The sequence below is a fragment of the Lutzomyia longipalpis genome, chromosome 2 (genome assembly GCF_024334085.1).
Source record: "Lutzomyia longipalpis isolate SR_M1_2022 chromosome 2, ASM2433408v1".
NCBI lineage: Eukaryota > Metazoa > Arthropoda > Insecta > Diptera > Psychodidae > Lutzomyia > Lutzomyia longipalpis.
The window spans coordinates 27,865,695-27,887,864 of record NC_074708.1 but is presented as its reverse complement, the minus strand read 5'-3'; the positions used below and the strand labels follow the sequence as shown (position 1 = coordinate 27,887,864).

General features: G+C 34.9%; 4 protein-coding genes across 13 annotated transcripts in view; 3 read left to right on the top strand and 1 right to left on the bottom strand.

Moving 5' to 3' along the window:
* LOC129791241 (fatty acid synthase-like) overlaps window positions 1–21,416 on the top strand; it is a 1,176,504-nt gene extending 1,155,088 nt beyond the window's left edge. The window contains exon 4 of the mRNA XM_055829309.1: window positions 21,394–21,416. The gene's annotated coding sequence lies outside the window, so the exon portion shown is untranslated. The remainder of the gene's footprint in view (window positions 1–21,393) is intronic.
* Window positions 1–21,416, top strand: part of LOC129789856 (glutamine-dependent NAD(+) synthetase) — a 932,624-nt gene extending 911,208 nt beyond the window's left edge. For both annotated transcript variants that reach the window (XM_055826938.1, XM_055826937.1), the window contains exon 7: window positions 21,394–21,416. The gene's annotated coding sequence lies outside the window, so the exon portion shown is untranslated. The remainder of the gene's footprint in view (window positions 1–21,393) is intronic.
* LOC129789858 (serine/arginine repetitive matrix protein 1-like) overlaps window positions 1–22,170 on the top strand; it is a 982,101-nt gene that overhangs the window by 630,592 nt on the left and 329,339 nt on the right. The gene's annotated exons all lie outside the window — the stretch shown is intronic.
* The window catches only part of LOC129789920 (uncharacterized), a 61,132-nt gene that overhangs the window by 8,756 nt on the left and 30,206 nt on the right, over window positions 1–22,170 (bottom strand). For all 3 annotated transcript variants that reach the window (XM_055827046.1, XM_055827049.1, XM_055827048.1), the window contains 2 exons: window positions 15,808–15,984; window positions 97–294 (listed from right to left, as the gene is read on the bottom strand). In XM_055827046.1, coding sequence (XP_055683021.1) covers window positions 97–294; window positions 15,808–15,984 — 375 coding nt within the window. The remainder of the gene's footprint in view (window positions 1–96; window positions 295–15,807; window positions 15,985–22,170) is intronic.

Below are 22,170 nucleotides of genomic sequence, written 5' to 3'. Positions count from 1 at the left end.
CTCATACCCAGGGCAATTTATAAGGATTCTAAGCAATAAAAATGGGAGGGATGGAAGACAAAGAAAGGAGGTGATAGAGAAGGTGCTCTTACTGACCTATTTTGCCTGTCGTAGGACGGCTGTGCGGCGACGGCTGTCATGTTGTCCTGTCCGCCCGTGTCCAGCAGGCTGAAATCAGTCACAATGGAGTTGTTGTTGTCGCCAAAGAAGCACCCAATGTGATTCTCCGGGGGGCTAACTTGCTGGGGTTGGCTGCACTGGAAAAACGACACGCGTACCTTGGACCGTTCGAGCCTGTGCGAGAGAACAAATAAATATTCAATATATTAGCATTTGTGTACCAATCAATTGGTAAATCAGAATCATCAATTAGTGGACGGTGAATGTGGGTCAAGCGCAAATTGCGTCAAAGTGAACGAGAGAAAATATCTCCACTCGCCGGTGATTGCGCGCCCAGAAAATCAATTCAAATGGCGCCCCAAAGTCCTGGAAGAACTTTTTTCCCGCAAAGAAGACCCCCATTCTTCTGCACGGTGAAAAATTGAGAATTTTCCATTCAAAAGGAAAAGGGCAATGCCACCCAAATCAATTTTTCCCCCATTATCCCGCAATTTTCCCCACGCACACCTACTCTGTGTACTCTGTATGAATTTCCTGGGCAGGGTACTTCCTCGCACTCCCTCCGACCATATGCATTTTGTGCTTTTATTTCTTTTAATGATATATTGGAAAATAAACAGACTCGCACCCACTTCGAAAATAGAAACTCACACCATATGATCGCGTAATGCGCATCAGGCTGCCACTTCTCGAGCCATATCGCACCTCCTCCTCGCATCTCTTGACTGCCAGTCAATTTCACATCGGAACGTGCTTCTTCACATAATTCCACGATTTTTCTCCCTCCTCCATACCCATTCGGTGTGGCATTTTTTGCCCAATTGACCCCACGGGTGACATCAGAATGACGCCATCCGCGGATTGACCACGAAAAAGCTGCCTCAAGGCGAAAGATATCTCTCTGTGTGTTATGTACAACACAAGCGCTCTGACAACAATAGAGCCTTTTTCTTTCCATTTCGTTGCAATTGCCGTGAAATTTATTGCTTATTAAGTAAATTTAATTGTTTTTTGACAAATATAAAGTGATCAAAAGAACTAAAACTATTATAAATATTTTAGGAGTGGCATCAACATTTTTAAAGCAATTTTGGTGGAATGAAACTTATTTTTTAATTACTTTTGGCTAAAAATTGTTTTTTTTTCAAAAACTTGAAAAAGAAAATCAGAAAATTATAAGACAAAATTCAAACGTTGCTACTTGATCAAAATACAAAGACTGGCAAAAATCCTGCCGTTAAAAATTCGACTTTCAGAAGTTTTTCGCTAAATATTCTATCTGCAAAAACTTGTCAAATTCATTTGGAATTCCTTAACGTTGCTTAACGTTAGAAAATTCAGAAAACTTGCCTAGAGGGTTTGTTACAATTTTAATACCCATTAAAAGCTTTCAGTTAGAAAATTCAATTAGAGAAGCTTTTCATTAGAAATTCGTTTGCAAAAGCTTTCCATTAAGAATTAATAAAAAAAAAGCTCGCCGTTAAAAATGAATCTTACATAGCTTACCGTTAGAAATATAATTTGAAAAACTCACCATTAAAATTTTATTATGAAAGTTCGAAATTTTCTTAAGCTTTAAGAGTTCGCTTAAAATTATTTTCTGTGGTAATTGACTCTTATCGTTAGACAACTATTTGCTAAAGCTTTTCGTTTAAAAGTAACATCTCAAAGCTCGCCGCTATAAATTTATTTTAGGAGTTATTATATATTTATCTGGAAAAGCTCATCGTTTGAATTTTCCAAAAAATCGGTTTGACGTTTTCTCATAAAGCTTTTAGGGATTTTTTTTCGAAAATATTTTACGTTAGAATTTTGTAGGAAGACATTCTTTCTAATTTACAAATCCACGAATCTAATTAAAAATCTTCATTCGTTAAAAGCTATTGAATAAATGTGATTTGATAGCGTTAAAAAACTTTCAAAAATTGTTAAAATAATTCCCTCGTACACCACGTACAGGCTGTGTATCCCCCTTGAGGAAAGTCCAACACAGTGAGTGCATTTTGTGGCTTTTAAAATGTTTGTGGTACAAATTGTCGGAGTTTTGATGATAAAATGCTATTAAAGATATTATTTTCTTACCAGGGCCATATGGTTTATCGTCAAAACAAATATTCACTGAATCTTTGTACATTTATTTTCTCTCTCTCACACCAAGTGTCTGTTTCCCATTGCGAATTCACATGCAAAAACAACACACGGAGTGTTTTGGCTCCTACTCCCAAAGTAATAATTTGCAATTCTCGCAGAAGAGACATATTGTTATATATGGAATTTTTATGGGAATCCTTGACCAAGCACCAACTAAATGGATCTATTGTTTTTTTGCCTACATTGCGTTGGAAGAAAATTAAGCTTTTGGTGAGAGGAGGAGATAATTTAACCCGTGCGAGAAGAAACTTTTGTGTTTGAACACTTTCTTGTAAGATAAGTGATTGTATCATGTTTATTTATAAAATCTCTGCGTTTTGTGACTCAATTTCTGCGCTTTTGTATATTATATGTGGGGATCGAGTCGCACACAGCTGAGAGGAGCATTAAATATGCAAATATCAGTGATTTTGCCGACACGGAGAAAGGTCATGGTGAGAAAATAATGCGCAGCCCCCGTAGGAGGTTTTATGGCAAAATATTTGATTTGTGTATGCGTGGCTCCCTAAATGGAAATTTTTTCTCTTGGCTTTCATTTGAATTTTACTTCCATTTCTCTGCGGAAAATTTCGGTCTTGTGTGGTCGTGATGTTTGCGAGCTTAATCGCTTCGATTGCTTTAGATAATTTTTTTAATCAGCCAATTGATCAGTCTTGTGCAACAAATTGATTTTCAATCTCAAAGAGACAGCGCAACAGATTGAATTTCCTTTTCTTCTCACAGCTCTTCCCCTTAGGAATTTAATTGGTTTTCTCATCCACCATTTGCATCCATTCTTCACACACTCCTCAAGCTTTTGCCCGAATGCTTTATGGGGCCACTCACGCGCTGTGGATCAATTTGTAATTTCTAAATTGACGCTAATTTCGTTTCTTAATTCATTCTTGTTTAGAACATCCATCGTTTACACTCAAAGTGTTTGCGTCAGCAATTCTGTGGGCCTCTCCAATTTTATTTGTAATTTCGTTCTCGAGATCTGCAAAATTTTCTATTCCTCAAGTAAATTGAAGTGTTTTTTTCCCATCCATGAATGCGAAATGCGTAGGATGGGATTTTTTTGGGGGAGGGAATCGAATCAATTCAGGAAGGAACACCGTGACGGATTGATGAAAGTTCGTGTTCAGTAGGACAGAATTTTCCATCAATGTCATTGCTATTTGCAGAACTTTCTCATCTTTGCTGGAAATTGTTTGGGACAGACTTCCGGATAATTTTATAATTCTCAGAAGAACTTTTCTTGATATCTGTTTCATCCAAAATTGCCTTTTATAATATATTTAGTATTCTCGGAAATTTTTTGTTGAATTTCAATGCAGAAAAATTAAATAAAAAATTTTAATTTGCTTAAAATCAATTTGATTTTTAAAAGGATGAAGTAGAGAACTTTTTATACGAAAAATCAATAATTTTGGCTGAAAATTGACTTTTCTAAACATTTTTAAAGTCACAAGATGTCGCCACAAACATCCTCGCCCTCTGGTGGTAAATTTTTTTTATGGTAAATTTAACATTCAAACCATAAAGACGATGAAATTCATTTCCAATGCTTCATCTCCAGCATCAAAGACTTCAAATCAACCAATAAAATGCCTAAAGGAGCTAAAAATAGTCCCTCCACTTTGTCTGGTTACCATCAAATGCGGCAATAAACGCACAACTAACCCGCGATGTTTAATACAACAAAATTGTCATCATCATCATTTGGATACGATAAGATAGAAGGCACACACCAAAATGTGGTTCACTCATCATTCTCATTTAGTCGGCATGTTAATTGTAAACTTTACGCCAGAATTAATCCCTCTCCCAGACACCCACAATGGACAAATTTTCACTGCAGAGACCCACAGAAATTCCCCGGCAAACGATGGGAGATTTCAATTGAAATTTACATGAAGGAAAAAAAAAGAAGAGAGAAGAATGAGATAAGAATGGAAGACAATGAGGGGCTTTTTTATATATTACAATGCAACTTATAAATGAATTCATCTTTCTTCGCAACTCTGCATATTGACATTATTAAATATTTTTTTCTTGGCAATTGTGCTTCGTGACAAAAAGCCCCTCGGCCGGCAATTTTCAAAGGCAAAGCGAATTTCTCAGGGAGATTAAATGGGTGGGAGTTGCGAGTGGAATTAAGGTAGATTAGAGATTAAAACGATTAAGATTTTGTAGATTTGAAAGAAGCTTTTAAGCTTGTTTAGAAAACAGAGAAGATTATTTGAAGAATTTACAAAGAGTTGATAAGAAAATTCCCAAAGTAAACATCATTGTACAAGAAATATAAGAAATTTTCCTTTTTCTAAATTAAATTAATTTCTTTTAATCCATAATCTAGAAACATTTCAACTCTCCTCAGAATATTTCTCATAAATCTCCATAAAGTCCCCCCAAACATGGGAAAGTGCCTAGTAAACCATATATTGCAAATGAATAAAACTTTTGTGTGAAAATAATAACACTTCTATTTGGCACAATGAGCATCAAGCACACACAAAAAATATTCCAATTGAAGAGAAAAAGAATCTTCACAGACAATTTTGATAAAAAAAATCCAACAATCAATCCAATAAAATTACATTCAAACACGCATCTAATTCTTCAATTGGAAAGTTCTCCATCTTCAATTAACAGCACAATTGAATCACATCGGCATATACCACCACCCAATTGAATGGAGGGGAATGAAACTTTGCCGTATGCGCGCAGTATAGAGACCCAAACAATACAATGCGAGCCAGACGGGAACCCTACGTATATGATATTGAATATGGGACCGGAACACAATGAACTACGTGTCTTCCCTTCAAATGATTAGGATCAACAAGAGCGCAATAAATTAATTGTGGAAGGAGTGAGAAATGCAAGCCTGAAGGTGCTTTGCAATATAGGTATATTAAAAGGGGGAAGTGCTCGCCTTACATGGAAATTCATTGTCAGACCTTTTGTGTTAAATTAATGATGAACTTTAAGACCACAAAAGAAAACGCTATTAAAGGTACCTGGATTGGATTGAAATTACTTAATAAATTGTTACGAGCGGAAAATTGAGTTGTAAATTAATTTGAATTAACGGTTATTTACGTCAAATTGTGGGGCTGTCAAAATTGGTTATGTCAAAAAAATTAAACAACGTTACCTTTGAGCTTAAAATTATTTTAATCATAAACTATTTTGTGAACATTCAGATTCTTCCTAATTTTGCAATCTTAAGATTGAATTAACGGTTATTTACGTCAAATTGTAAGGCTGTCAAAATTGGTTACGTCAAAAAAAATTAGATAACGTTACCTTTAAGCTATAAGAAGTATTTTATTCAAGAGAAAAACTATTTTAAGAAATTGAAGATTTTTTTTAGTTTTGAAATCTTAAGTTTAAATTAACGGTTATTTATGTCAAAAATATGCTTAAAAAAGAGCTGTCAAAATTGGGACTTGGAGCTGTCAAAAACTAGGCAGTTTTGTCTATTAGCTAAGAAGTGTTTAATAGCTTCTTAGCTTAATTAAACATTCTTCTTAAATCATACCTATAGATTTACAGCTTTCAAATCTTCTTCTTTCATTTTGCAACAAAGCAGCATATGCAGCATTTGAACATCCATTGCAAACTATCCCAACTCTTCCTCGTCATAAAATTCATCATACACCAATGTAATGGAGATTCACTCTAAACCCAAAACCGGAACTCATTGCGTTGCAATAGAAAAAGCCGCGTGACTTGGAGGAAAGAATGAATTTTAATTAAAACATGTGGCTATAAATTGTGTGCTTAGTGATACCACAGCAATTTCCGGCTTCACTTCTTTCTCACACAAATTCCATTTTTATTGGCAAATACCGCAAATACCCAGACCTTAAACAAAATGCCCATTGACAATCATTTGCGTATCTCGATGGAAAAATCACCGTGCAACGGAAAAGAGTTGTACGGTGGATGAAAATAAAATATCACAAGTTAATTTGGATTAAAATCTCTCTCGCGCCTTCACGTCATTAGCGTTCTTTTTTTTTCAAGCCATACCTTGCTCTTTATAATGGCCCAGAGCCTTGCACCGCACACAGACATTTAATCGCGATAGTGATATAATTTCTGGAAGAATAAATTGCCAACGAAGAGCAAAAATGCAAATTGGAAATTTTTCCAGTTACGAGCAATTTCCATTCTGTTGCTTCAACGATGAAAAATCACCGCAAAGAACTTTGAACCTCATCAGAAGATATTCTTTACTGCGCATAAGTGCAATTCGATGGAGAATTTTGTAATCAGTTTGAATTTATTAGTAATTTAAATCAATTTTAGAGCAATCAATTTGAGAAAAGTATTTGATCAAATGAAGACTTTTAAATTAAATTAGACTACGTCGTTGTGGCGGAGTATCATGTGGAGCTGCTTGCAGGCAGTTTAATGTGGAAAAGAGCCCCCTGAGGCTGTACGATTCCAAGTAATTAGACAAATGAGCGTTATAAAGAAGCCTCCATTTTTAACAGGCAATGCAATAAAGATAAAACATCCCATAAACTGAAGGAATTTACGGCTTCGCCCTTTGAAGGGGCATAAAAAAGATGCTCATCATTTCATATTTCTTCATACATATCTGACATTGAGCCCTTCATCTGGATAAAGTCAAACCATTCCCTTATGGTTAAAAAGGAGAACCCAAAAGAAATCCCTTCTTGTTAATGTATAGATCAACAAATCCCCCAAAAAATGTGATAATCCCTCTGAAAAAAAAAATATTTCTCTTGCGCAGAGTTTGTTTATGAAAAACTCTTCATTTTCCATGAAAACCAAACGATTATATATTTCTTGTGGCACTCCATAAAACTCGCAGCAAGATTAATCGCTCTGATGCAATATGAAAATTTAATGTGAGAAGCCTCACTGTGAGTGAATATTTGAATAACAATGATTTATGGACTGAAATTGTGCTAAATTTATATAATCGCTGATTTGATTGTGAAAACATTATTGGATTATAAGGAAGACGGTATAAACAATGTGAAACATTTAGTGCTGCCTTTGCAAATTGCATGAGATGTAAAAGTAGATGAGAAAGATTATGTGGAGATCATGGGGAACTTCATAGGAATTTCCCATCAATTTAATAAAAGGTTTTGGCGCCATTTTTCTTATATTGTAAAGGGAGATTTTTCTTTAATTTTTTAGATAAAAGAATCTTGGAATTTCCTTTTTCTGTTGAAAAAAATATCTAATAACTAATCTAAAGGGAAAAAACTTTTTTTTTTGAAGTTCTTATTCTTCTTCTCTTAATTGTTTGATTTTTAAATTGGGATAATCTTTAGGCCAGACTAAAAAACTAAAAGTCTGGTTTAAAATAAGAAAGGTGGCTTTATAAGATTAGGGCCTCGTTTAAAAATCGTAAAAATTAACCGATTTTAGTAAATCTAGCGTAACTTTCTAAAAAGAAAATCAGGATATAAAAAAGTAAAGCAAATATGATGATTCTAATCCGATTTAGATATAAAAAATCTATAAAAAAGTGAATTTAATGCAGATTTCAAGAAGTTTCTTGATTAATTATTAACGAAGATCTTTTAAAATCGTAAAGATTAACTGATATTGATAACGGGTGGAATTCACTAATCAGTCGGGCTTAAAAATTTAAGTCAGTATTAAGGTTTTAGGTCAGTTTTTTTAAGTCTGACTTAAAATTTTTAAGTCTGTCTTAATACCGGCTAAATATCACGATCCCATTTACGGATTAATATAATTTTTCTAAAAAATATGAATTACAAACCGTAAGACAGACTTTAAAACCGACTTAAATTTTTAAGCCCGAATGAGTTTAGTCAATTCCACCCAAGGTAAAATGAAACTTTCTTAAAATCGGAATGAAAAAATAAGTTTTACCGTTTTAAGATCTAATTCTTAACCGATTTAGATGAAAGAAAACCCACACAAAATTAAGGTTTTAAGGGGTGTTAAACGGATAACTGAAAAACATTTTTCCTTCTTTAAATCCTTATTTTAAAACCTTCAAAACAGATTTAAAAAAAATTTTTTTTAGGAAAGAGTTCTTAAAAATTTCAACAAGCAATTTTACCCACAAATTAGGGCTTTTTATCTTGACAGCAAATTACATTTGAAAAGTTTTAGACACCAAAATATGACATGGAAGATAGCAAAAGCAACAAGAACATGAGCATTATACACAAATTAATGTTTTCCTATTCTTCAGGGTCTTCAACCTCAAAACATTTCTTAGCTGTACGTGCTCTGTAGTCCCAAAAGTACAATATTCTAAACCTTCACTCCAAAGTAATTTCTCCTAGAGCTTTGTTCTTCTTTGGTTTCATCAAGAAGACGCTGAAGGCTGATTTCTTCGAAATGCTCAATTTCCCGCTTTGTGATTTTTATCAACGCGGGCCGTGCAACAAACAGTTCTTATGTGAATTACTGTAAGAATATAATTTTAGCTTCCTTTAGCGCGACTATTTTTTTTTTTGCTTTGCTATGTATGTGATTAATGGGTGTTGAGTGAGAAAAACCAAGTCATTCCCAAAAACCTTGACATTGCCTTACGCTTGAGAGAACCTCTTGCGCGTAGTTTTTCTTATATGTGTGCAAAAATTCAATTTTCAACCGTGGGCAAGTGCCAGATTTTATGCGAATTTCTGTTGGTTTTTGAAATGTAATGAAAATCGTTGCAAAACTGCAGCAGATCAACCTGTTGCCCAATTTATACTTTCACTTTGGCGGGATTCGGCAGGGAAGTGCCTTCATGTCTTGTGAGACTTGCATTCTTCGGCGTTTTCTTACATAATGCTGGGTAATTTGTGTGTGGCCACAGGTTATTGACATTCAGCATGTGAAAACATAACGATGAATTTTTGGGTTGAAGAAATATTTACGCAGTGCTTATCAAATACCTATAAAATATATAGTTTAGAGCGATAGTGGCTCCACTAATCAACATGTTCCAATCTCCATTTGAAGCTTAAAAAAATCACTGATTATGTAATCGATTTTGGGCGAGCCATTGAGAGGTTTTTCCTCTGTGTGTGCCAAACATAAAATGCTTTATTTGGAATTCGATTATGTTGATTTTTTCGTTGTGACATGCGTGAAAGAATCCAACAGAGAAACTCTCTTTATCACATTTGTTATTCATATCACGTAGTTAGGGAAAAATTCAACAAAATGTATCACCACGAAAGGTCTCTTCAAGGGCTATTTTGGGGTTAAATTTAACCCTAAAGCTTTCCTGAAAATTTATTTTCTTCCCCAACACTTTATTGGAAAATTCAAAGGATTTTTTTGGCATACAAGACATACACTAAATGACCTTGGGGATGCAGTAGATTTTACCTTGAGAAACGTCCAGAGTGGTTAAATTTAAACCTCCAAGATGTCTTCACGCGGGGATACAACACAGACACCAATAAAAATATCTCTGTACAACGCACAGATTTTTTTTCGTCAAAGTAAAGTGTTAATTTAAATTACACAGAAAAAATGCAATCAACTTTTACTTTCGATTGTGCGTTGCTTCAAGAAGGAAGGGACACTGAAAAAAATCTCCAAGAGGTTTTTTTGAGCACTTTTGGGCGCGCAGGGGTAACTCCTTTTGCACATACGCTATCCCGCTCACACTTGTGGCGCTGCGTTCGCGCGGACGTGCAGCTTGTCAACCTTCGCCTGACGTTACAATATTTTGCCAAAAAAGATTGGTGCTGATTGAGACCTTCCGCTTTTTTTTGCGCGCGCGAGTTCTTCACTCAACAAATTGCTTCGTTGGCTGGGCAAAATATGACAGCAGCAAACGGGGGGAAAAACGAAGGAATTTCCACCACAGCGCGTAATTGTGTTCTGTCTGTCTCTCTGCGATAAACTAAAACCCGACATGCGCTATCGCACTTTCCTAACCGCGCCAACCATCGAAATAAATTTATTGATACACGCCCGAAAGGGACGGCATGACACAACCTACTTGACAGAGACAAACAGCTGTCACTGTAATCTCTCTATGACAGTTGGAGAGAGCGGGAGAGCAATTTTGTTTTGAGAAACCGGGAAAGAGACAAACCTACAACGCTTCATATCATTTTTTGCGCAGCTGCGATGAGAAAAATCCAAAAGTAATGAAAAATTGCTCAATGTTACTCCCTCTCGCATCACGAAATGTCAAAAGGATTAATGTCAAAATAGGACATGTCAAATTGAATGTCATTAATCATTGGATTAGTCTTTCATTTTCAAATTGCAATAACAAATCTTATTTGCAAAAGGCGTGATGAAGACATTATGAAAAAAAAAAACAATTTCATCGTGCTGTCTCACAATTCAGAAATACTGTAGCTGTCTCTTTCACAAAAGAGTAAGGCAACAAATATATCCAACAAGCAACATTGAATTATTCTAGCGCTTTTGTATGTGTATTAGTTGGGAAAGTTCACTCGGCAAAAGCTCCCTCAACAGAGTGGAGAAACTGCTAGAAAAGAAGTTTTCAGTGACTCACCATGGAGGTCAATTTACATGCACTTCCCCTCGGTTGTATTAAATCTAACTCAACTAGGTCACGCACAAATTAAATGTTCTGTCACAATTCTGACAGCAAATTCATATTTTATCTGCCAAAATCCGCAAATCACTTGTCAAATTTTTTTCCCTATTATAATGTCAACAAAATCAAATTACACTTCAACTGTCACGATAAGACAGGAAAATAAAATATAAATCTTCAACCACTTCACTGATGCATGTCATTTGCACGAGGAATTATGTATTATACTACATATAAAAATTTATTAACTCTCTTTTTTGCTCTTATTAGAATTTCATGGTTAACAGAGTTTCAATATAATGTACTATATAGCTTTTCTGCAGCAACAGGAACACAACAACAAGCCGAAGCCATAAAAAGAAAATCAAAAAAACGAATTCTCTTTTGTATTGAAATAATGTTTTGTCTTGTGCAAAAAAAAACTTCGTGTTCTCTTATTTTGTTTACTTCGCGTCTTCCAACTCCATGACAAAATAATGATTTTGCACAAAATGTGACTCATGTTGCCGAAAATGTGCGTGCCAGGCGCGAAAAGGCACAAAAAGAGCCCATAGATCAATAGTGGTGCTATGCAGGAAAAGAATGTCAAGAAATATGATCATGACATTTTTTCCTGACATTTTTTGTCATTCCCTCTCACTTCCACTAATGTATTTCTGTATCTTTCGTCTTTCTCTGACGCATGCTTCGGACATTTTCATCATTCTTTTCTGTGCACTCACCATGTTTTTCATTTCGTATTATTTTCTCAGTATTTGGGGATATTTTTCCATGAAAAAGTGAAAATGGGCTTTGCTGAAGTGTTCTCAGTGCCAGGAAAGCCGTGAAAAGTGGAAATTTATGGTCATTTAGCGGCCAAATATGTGAAAATGCGCGAAGTGAAAAATCAAAACATTCTTTCCCTGACCAATTTTTACGGGATATTTTTCTGTATTTTCACGACACAAATCACTTCCTGCAGGTTTTTTGGACTTTCCCACAGGTCATCTGCAACACGGAAGGTCTGTGTGGGGGGCAGGAAAATGCTTCCTGGGTGGTGGAATCCCACCTGAACGCGGAAAAAATTGGTCCGGGAGTGAATGTTTTGCTATAGAAACTGCACAGTTTTCACTTATTTGGCCAATAAATACCCCCGATTTTCCACTTTTCACACTTTCACAGGCACTAAGAACACTTCCACAAGCCGCTTTTCACTTTTCCCAAGCTAAAATATCACAATTTACAGAGAAAATTGCAGAAAACTAACAAATACATTGACTTCACAAGAGCTGGAAAAAGAATGACAGAAAAAAACATGTTCCTGCGACATTCTTTTTCAAGCTCTTGCGTAGTCAACACGTTTCTTATTTTTCGTCAATTTTCTCTGTGAATTGTGATATTTTATCTCGGGAAAAGTGAAAAGCGGCTTGTGGAAGTGTTCTTAGTGCCTGTGAAAGTGTGAAAAGTGGAAAATCGTGGGTATTTATCGGCCAAATAAGTGAAAACAGTGAAGTTCGACAGCGAAACATTCACTCCCGAACCAATTTTTTCCGCGTTCAGGTGGGATTCCACCACCCAGGAAGCATTTTCCTGCCCCCCACACAGACCTTCCGTGTTGCAGATGACCTGTGGGAAAGTCCAAAAAACCTGCAGGAAGTGATTTGTGTCGTGAAAATACAGAAAAATATCCCGTAAAAATTGGTCAGGGAAAGAATGTTTTGATTTTTCACTTCGCGCATTTTCACATATTTGGCCGCTAAATGACCATAAATTTCCACTTTTCACGGCTTTCCTGGCACTGAGAACACTTCAGCAAAGCCCATTTTCACTTTTTCATGGAAAAATATCCCCAAATACTGAGAAAATAATACGAAATGAAAAACATGTTGAGTGCACAAAAAAGAATGATGAAAATGTCGGAAGCATGCGTCAGAGAAAGACGAAAGATACAGAAATACATTAGTGGGAGTGAGAGGGAATGACAAAAAAATGTCAGGAAAAAATGTCATGATCATTTTCTCTTGACATTCTTTTCCTGCATAGCACCATAGAGAATGTTTGAGAGATTTTTTTTCTTCATTTTGCTTCTTTAAAATCTTCTTCCAATAGATTTGTGGTTGATTTTGAGAGCGAGGAAGCGTTGCAGTTTCACGTTTTAAAATTCAATCTTCGCGCACATTTTGATTAAAATACTATGGAATCATTTTTGGACAAGGGGTCACATGGGGATCAAGCCCCCTAGGCCATTTTTTTCTTTTCGCCAATTCATATTTTATAGTGGAAGTCATTCCCGACACTCTCAAGTTTGCATTTCTCATCACGTCTCAATGAAAGAGGGGAAATTATATGAATATGAATATTCTAAGTTGCTTTTTGAGTACATTATTTGAATTGAGATGTAAATTAGCTGTCAATGTCGTTTGACGTATGAATTTGAGAGGTGTTCTTAACCTCAATTTTATGGATGAATTAAATTAAATAAAAGTTTAAAATGAAGACTTTTTTGAATCAGTTTTTCTTATAAGATTATTAGAAAATAAAATTAAAAGTCAATCATAACGCGTCCAGTTATAAGAGTTGGTGTCCCACAACGTGTAGAAATTTGTTTATGCGTTGTAATACTATTTGTGAGCAGAATTAGTAGACTTTAATTTTTTTTGTAAAATTTGGCAATTTGATGGATAAAAATGGTCATATCTTTGGTTCTATAAGACCTACAGAAATTTCTTGACTAGCTTTGGAAAGGTATTAAAACAGGCTATAAATTGACATACATTTCAATAATTTTCAAGGTCATCTCCAGAACACAAAATGGCTACTTTTTGTTTTACTAAAACAGTTTTTGGAATTTTTTGTTTCGAAGAAGTGGTTCTAGAGGGTTCTGATGTTTCAAAAAGTTGTAGAGAATTGCAAAACCTTTAATTTGATACTAAGATGAGCAAAATCGATCAAGCAGTTCAGGAGATATGACTCTTAGAACTTTTCAAATTCAAGAATTTTTCAAATGGCTATATCTTCTAAACGGCGACATAGAATTTCTTCATTTTCGGACTGGTGATAGATATTGAGTCAGACTACAACATATCAAAATTTAAAGGAAAACGATAACAGATGTTGGGAGATATTGCCCCTTAAAGTTAGGCAATTTTTGTTTTTGATTTTAGCGCCTCTTGCGGATGTTCTTGGAACTTGAAATGTTCTAGACAGTTGTAGGGCTTCGCAATACCTTTCATTTGATACCAAGATGGTCAAAATCGGTTAAGCCGTTCTCGAGATATATCGAAAAAACACTTTTTGCTTTAGGCCGCCATATTTGCTAAACCGCTTGACCGATTTTCAAGTATGAATTATCGATGAAAACGTCTCACTGAGCTCTACAACATACTAAAATTTCACACCTCTAGCTATAAGGGAAGTGGTTGACAGTATTTCAAAATGGCGGACGGCGGCCATATTGGATTTTGAAAATGCAAAAAAATGAAAATTTACACCCACATTTCTATAGAAAACTTTAAACCGGAAGTCTCTATCTTTTACCGTTCTCGCGTTATAAGGCAAAATGACGACCACCGGCAGGATAACCGGCAGGATAACCGGCAGGCCGGCCGGATCAAAAATTTTCCACCACCAGTTTTGGAATGTGGGTTGTCTGAAACGTACTCATACCAAGTTTGAGCCCGATCTGAGGTGGTCGGTTTTTCCGACGATTACAATACTTGGTGTTGGCCACGAAGTGGAACACCAACTAATTATATTAACTGACATATACTGTTAAAATGCTTTTTTCGCTAATCACTTCAGCGATTCTAACCAAAGTTTTTTTTAAGAGTGTTGCATTTTATTTTAAAAAAAATAAAATAATTCAAGATAATGAAAGAAAAACTGAAAAATTATTTTCTTAAGGAATTAAATATTTTTAAAATTAAATAAATTATAAAAGGCTTTAAGTAGCAAAAGATGGATTTTTTTAAAAAAAACTCTGCCATTTTTAATGTCGAGGTACTGTTTAAAACGTTTTTTTGCTTTAAATGACATTCTCAGGCCATGTACGCGACTCAATTTTTGTATGGAATTCTTTGATACGAAATGAAGTTGGACTGCGCTTTTTTAATGACAGCTTCAATCTCAAATCCGTTTGTACCATTAAATTCTACAACTAATAACCTACAAAATGATAGATTCTCAGCGTGCGATCAGAATTCTAAATGTCAAAAAATTAAAATTTTATTTCCAAAGGTTAAAAATTCCCATACAAAAAGTGAGCCATTTTTGCTCTTCAACTTCACAAAAAAGTAGACCGTGTACAGAGCCTGGACATTCTGATTTTCTTTTAAATAATTACTCTAAAAAACTCATAAGAACAAAAGACAAAAATAAATGATTCAATTAAATGAAGTTCTTTGACTTTGCAATATTTCACTAAAATATTTTTTAGGGTGTTACAATTTCTTCAATAATTCTTAATTCCAAATTTTCCAAGGAATTTTCTAACTTATGCTTTGTTTATGCAACAAAAGCACATGCTGGAATATATAACAAGCATTATTGAATCCTTTTTTATTTCCTCCTTATTAATAGCAACAAAATATCGATTAACCCTCTTATCCTATTTTCCTTCAATGCAAATATCTATGTATATATAGTTCCTGTTTACTCGATATTTTCCATCACAAATAAAAATCATTTTTGCAAGTTTTATCACGCAACTTTTGCAAGAATGGATGGTCAAAGTTTTCTCGTGGTAAACAGTCCACCAACTCCTATGTATAATGTACTGTTCACACATAAAAATCAAACTTTATTTCGCATGCAATATGGTTTGACTTTTTATTGTATATAATATAGAATTTCATCCAAAGCGTAAAGTTACGTAAAAGGCTGCAAAAGTGTCGCAAATATGGCATGATTAGTGTTTGAACTTACGCAATTCTCTGTGATTTATATATTGCAGATTTTAAATTTAGATTTGCGCGCGAATTTTGTGAGAGAAAATTGGATGGAGAAATTATTTATTATTATGGGGAAAAACTCACTCTTCCTGTAGCTCAATGCCGCTATCGTCGAGTCCATTGGATTGGTTGGTGGTTGCCTTGTCACCCGTGGATGCAGCAGCAAAGTCAAATTCACGTTCAGCATGTTCAGGAAGCGGTGTGGGGGTCTCAAAGACAAGAGTCTCCACCATGGATCCCTTTGATGAGCCAAAAGAGACTCTATAAATAAAAGAAGAAGAACAGAAAGGAGGTTAATGGACTTCCATGTGAGGATGCCTTTATAGTTAGCTGTGTTTCTTTCAGACACAGCTTTTGTGTACCGAGCAAAATCGAAAGTCGTCAGATCGGGCTCAAACTTGGGATGAGCACGAATTAGAGTCCCCACATTCCAAAAAACGTATGCGCCAAAAAAATTTTTTTCCGGCCGTCCGGCCGTCCGTCCGTCCGTCCGTCCGGCCGTCCGGATTATAAACTTAAATTGCAAGAGAACGGTGATAGATAGAGACTTGCGGTAAACGGCAAAGTTTAAATATCGACCTGAAGAAATCCGATTATGATGTCAAATTTTACCCCCCACCCCTCCGTCCGCCATTTTGAATAACCTCAAAATTTTGTTTTGCTTATATCTCAGCCCCTGTAATAGCTAAAAATCTGAAATTTTTATATGTTGTAGAGGCCATCAATACCTTTCCAACGATACCTCATTTTTGAAAATCGGTCAAGCCGTTTAGTCAATATGGCCGCCACAATTTTTTATCGAAAATCGACCAGAACTCGAAAACGGCTTGACCGATTTTGATCAACCCGGGGTCAAATGAAAGATCTCAACAAACCCTACAACTTTCTAGAACATCCGAAGTTTCAAAAGTGACCGCTAGGGGGCCAAAAATCAAAAACAAAATTTTCGATGAGTTTTCGATGAATATCTCGAAAACGATGACATAAATTTTTTTCATTTTTTGATATGTTGTAGCTGACCATATTATCTAGCTTCATGCCAAAAATGAAGAAAATCTATGGATCCGTTCTCGAGATATAGCCTTCCAAAGTTGGCATGTCATATCTCGGGTTCTACAAGTCCGATCTTGATCAACTCAAGCGCAAATGAAAGGTTTCGTGAAACCCTACAAATGTCTAGAACATTGCAACTTCGAAAAATGACCGCAAGAGGCGCTAAAGTCAAAAACAAAGTTTTCGAAAATTTCGAACTCGAATTTTTCGAAAATGGCGACATAAATTTTTTTCATTTTTCGATATGTTATAGCTGATTTCAATACCTTTCAAACAAAAAAAAATTTATGAAAATCTATGGATCCGTTCTCGAGATATGGCCTTCCAAACATTTCTTAGGGTATGACTTTTCAACTTTTCCCGACTTTGCGCGTATTTAAATTAATTCGCGTTCTAGTTTGCTCTCACAAAATTGGTACACTGAAAGAAACACAGCTCCCGTAAGCTTGGTCAGCTTACCAGTACATTTTTTTTTTCTTTTCTTTTAGTACTGGAAAATGTGTGTTTCTGGGGGAAAATTCTCATCGCATTTCCCTACTATGCGGAAAATGCGTTCCACACTCCCGCAGTATAGCGCGCAAATTACTTGCTCCCCATTAAGTTTCCAACTCTATGTTCTTTTTGGGTTCTTCTTTTCCAATGACTTTCCCCCCTTTTTCCCGGCGGTGGCTTCTTTGTCTTATATGTATGTAGGTATACGCCGCATGTTTCTCGCTCCAGAATAGAGCAATAAAAGATAATGTGCATAAATGTGTCAGTTTTTTCTCCCCGCATTACGTCTTTTTTAGCCATATCGATCTCAGCGGTGTATTAGAGCGTGGCGTAGAGTAAATTATATGTTATAGTTCTCTCCCATAGAATGTATTTTGTAATGTCATAAAAATCAACGTTACATGTTTGAGGAAATGCCGGGGAAAATTCTCAATGGATGAACTGAAAATTCAATCAAAATTACATGTTCTCTTCGTGTGTTTGGGTGCATTTTTGTGACAGCTTTTGATTGGCGGCATTTTGCGAATTTCATTGGAAATTTTATTGTATTGCAAAAGCATTTGATCCCTCTGAAATATTGCTTTCAAATTGATTGTCAGAACTTTGGGAATTTTGTGGTTTTATTGCAAATAATTCAGCACCTAAAGAATTAATTGGGGATTAAAGAAGAATTTTTAGTTTGCAAAAATATTAGTTGAGAATTTATTCAAGAAAATAAGAAGACGGATTTTCTGTCGTTTTTAGGATAATTATTTTTCATTCTTTGCCAACGTTTCAAACTGTATGAGTCCTTCCTCAGGGCCTAAATAAAAACGACCGAGCAGCCGATCACATCAGCGCCATCTCTTGCCTAAGTTTTTATTTTCTTATAATAGTTACCGGATTTATTCTATAAAATGGTTTAAGTCTGATTTCTAAAACCGTCCTAGATCGTCAAAGTTCACGATTTTCCACACCTGCAAAAATGTTTAAAAACGCATTTACACGCTTTCCTTATTAGTCAGAATTTTTAAATGAACCTCCCGAGAACTTTTTATTATCAATTTTTGAAATAAAATGTCTTGGGGAATTTTTAAAACAAATCCGGTAAGCCTCTTTTAAATCCTTAAACCATAAACCAACTTCTTGTTTAGAATTTTTATCTATCTGAACAGTTTCTAGATTAAAATTCTAGAATAAAATAATATAAAAAAAGAATAATTCAATAATTTTCGAAAGAAAGTCAACGCCATCTGTCTCCCAACGAGGGTATCACTAAAACATCCCTATAAACTTACTATACTACAAAATACTCAACGCTAAAATAAATAAAAGAATTTCCCTCAAGAATGAATCTCACAAAAAAGCGAAATTCTTTAGAAAAATTGTCAACCTATATTTAAAAATAAAAACTCCTCCTCATCAATGCGTCATAACTCGCTACATCTATTCTAATTGTTGCATCAATTTATAATAATTTATATTGTAGATGAGTAATGGATGTAGATCTGCCGTGACAGCTATAAATGTATTTAGTTCCGGTGTGATTCTGCAATTTATTAATTGCTGAATTGGTGCTTATTTTTTGTTAAGTCCGCGTGACCCGATAAGCCCCCGGGGTCTGCATTTAGTGCCGCTGCCGTCAAAGGAAGTGCAATTGAGGGTTAATCATCTATTGGAGCCTTTTTTTGCGCGCGTGGCAAACAGTGTAAAATTGCCAATTGGCGGATGATTTTCTTGGTGTTTTTTCATGCCGCAAAGCATATAGAATTTGTGTGGAAATTCAATGAGCTGCGTGTTGTTACAGAGATCAAAAGTTGTGGGTAAAAGAGAAAAAGCAGAGCGCGTCAGAACAATTTAAATTTATGTGATTTTAATTAATATTTGGGCGTTAATCTAATTGAATCAGAAATATGGTTTTGTGCTTCACTTTTGGACCTTCTTGTAGTAAAAAAAACTATTCAGAATGGGTGTGGAGCATTAAAAAAATATATACCACCACCGAAGCACAAAATTGATGCCATGTGAATTTTAGTATGAGACGAGACATGAGTTAAAATTCAATTTAATCCACATTGAGCGAGATTTTCCTTTGCATCTCATTAGATGTTTGGGTGAATATTTCATTTTTGGACCCTCCTGACGCCGTCTCTTCTATTTTAAGGCCTCTAAGCACACACAAAGGTCCATTTCCTCGTTGCACTTTCTTCAAAATCTCTCCGCATTCATTCTTCAATATCATCATTTACAATTCTAAGTATATTGTGCTGCCGCATCGCGCGTGGAACCCACCTTTGTATTCAAAAAATAGCCGCACACTTCTTCATTTTCTTTTGCACTCCCCGACACGAGGGAAAATAATGAAAATTCCAGAGGTGAGAGATGCCTATCTTGAGCAAATAAATAATGGGTTTGGATATCAACAAATCAAACATTTAATTCAAACACGAGAATTATGTGCGAATTGTTTTTACTTTGTTATTCCATCCCCACAGCTTTCTTCCTTATCGCCACTCAAGTGCTATTTATGGCAGCTAATATGAAAAAAAATTAATGTTTTCCACCTTATCTTGTTAGACCTAATTAGAGAAGGAGTCACAAAATGCAGAGGCGGAACGATGAAAATTTCCAATAAAATCGTTTAGTTTCTAAATTGATTTATGAGAGAAGAAAATTCAGGAAAAACTTTAATTAGTTGGGAAAATTATCAGAATAAATATTGGATTAACCGAAATTCTTTTTGAAATTTTTAAATTAACCTAAAGCCCTATTTTCTATTTCAGAAAGTTTATTTTGTTGAATTTGAATACATCGAGTGCATAAAGGTAGCAAAAAGAACTTTTTATTAAATAAAAATCAAATAAATGATTAAATGATTTTTCTAAGCAATTTTTAACTCAAACTTCGCGAAAACTCAAAAAAATTCTTGGAAATATCTAGGTTAAAGAAAACTAATAAAAGTCAACGCCATCTATAGTCAGACAAAGCTCCAATTCCTATAAACTTACTATGCAATTAAATACTCAACGCTAAAATTAATCAAAGAATTCTCTTCTAGAAAATATGTCATAAAAAATTATTCTTTATCCAAATTAAATTATTGAAATTTCAATATTAGAATTAAATATTCAAAAGGGGTTATGCATGCACGAAATAAATGCCCTAAAACTAGAAAAATATCAGTAAATTAATTCAATAAAAAGACATGAAAAATCCCTTAAGAAAAACATGGTTATTTTCCTAGAAATTTCTGGGAAAATGTGATTTTCCTGTTGCTTGTTAAATAATAAATAGTCCCCTTGAAATTTCACTGGAAAAATAATTATTTTCGCAGGAATTTTCCTGAAAATAAACACACTTTCTCGAGAATTTTTAAAACCTCTGTATTGTGAATAATGTCCTTTACTTTATTCTGATTTAATATAATTTTCCGCTTAAATTTTATTTTAAAATTATTTTGAAATTTAAGTAAAATTTCTTTGAAACTCGATTCCTTGCAATTCGATCAAAATTCGAATGAAATTCAATTGAAAATTAATTTTAAACCTTCGAGAGCTTTTTGCCAATGTATTGTTTCCACCAGAAAATGATAAACTTCCATATGTGGAGACAACCATAAATGCCTCCATAGCAGCAAATTGCAATTTTCCTTATCAAGAAGAATTTTCACTGGAGCAAAACTGATTTGATTTTATTGAAAACAATGTTCTAATTGCAAAATAAAATCAAAACTGAAATTGTTTATATTTATTCCATATGGCAGAAAATGTTATGTATTCCCTTTTGATGTGATTGATTTATTTGACGGGCTGGCGCAGCTTTTTCAGCACACAGAAACACAAAAAGGAGGGGCAGAGCGTCAAAGGGAATTTTGCAAACATTTATTTCGCAAAGAGATCTTTCTGTTCCGTCAACAATGAATTAAATGCAATTTTCTCTCGTATTATTTATTCCTCGGTGCCAATTGCTTTTTGCTCTCTACAAGTGAAATTTGTTGGGTGTGCTGGAGCCAAATAATCTTTTCTGGATCTCATTTATTTTGAGATTCATTTGGTATGGAGTTGAATTCTGGTCGTGGTTCTTTTTGTTCTACTTTGAGAGAATTTTTTAGGTGTGGCGCGTCTTGACTCAAATTTCTTTCAAGAGACTCTGCGTTGATACCACTGCTTCTGAGAAATTTTGGTTTTATGATTGGTTGGTTGACTCCCTAAAAACTGCCTAATTTCCCCATTTTTATCATCCAGAAGAATTACAAAAAGAAATAACTCCAGAATCATGCAAAGTTTTTTCAATTTCAGAACACTCAACACGTGATGGAATGCGTGAAAATATTCTTCCCCACATAAGGAAAAAAATCAAAACTTGTGGTATAATTTCTTAACAACTTTTCAACCACATGCTAGTACTCTGCGTTGATACCACTCGAGTAATTTTTTTCTCCATTATATACATACATAACTAGGTAGAAACTCCCAGGAAAGCTCCCTCTCTCACCCAGAGGTAAAGTCAAAAGTTTCCTTGGCGTGACTTTTGGCCATTTGAATCCAGCACATCAAATGATGGGAATTTCTTGTGCGATTTTAGCGGATAAATTCAATTATTTGTGGATTGAGCACCACACCGCGAGCATTTTCTCCTATCCATACCTGACTGGCTACCCATCGACATTTAATTCACTTTGAAGGTTAACGAAGATCAAAATGTTAATATCTCTTTGAGGGGGAATATCATGGCGTCGGAGGTGAATGAGCTTTGCTTTCTTTTCAATTTTATCTCCCATCAATTTTGTGCCATTGTGTGCCAAAAAATTGATTGAATTAATCATGCAACAGCCACACAACACCTTAGACGCCAGCTACACAGTCAATGAACAAAACACCTACTTATATTTACCTCCAGTACTCTGCGTTGATACCACTGCTT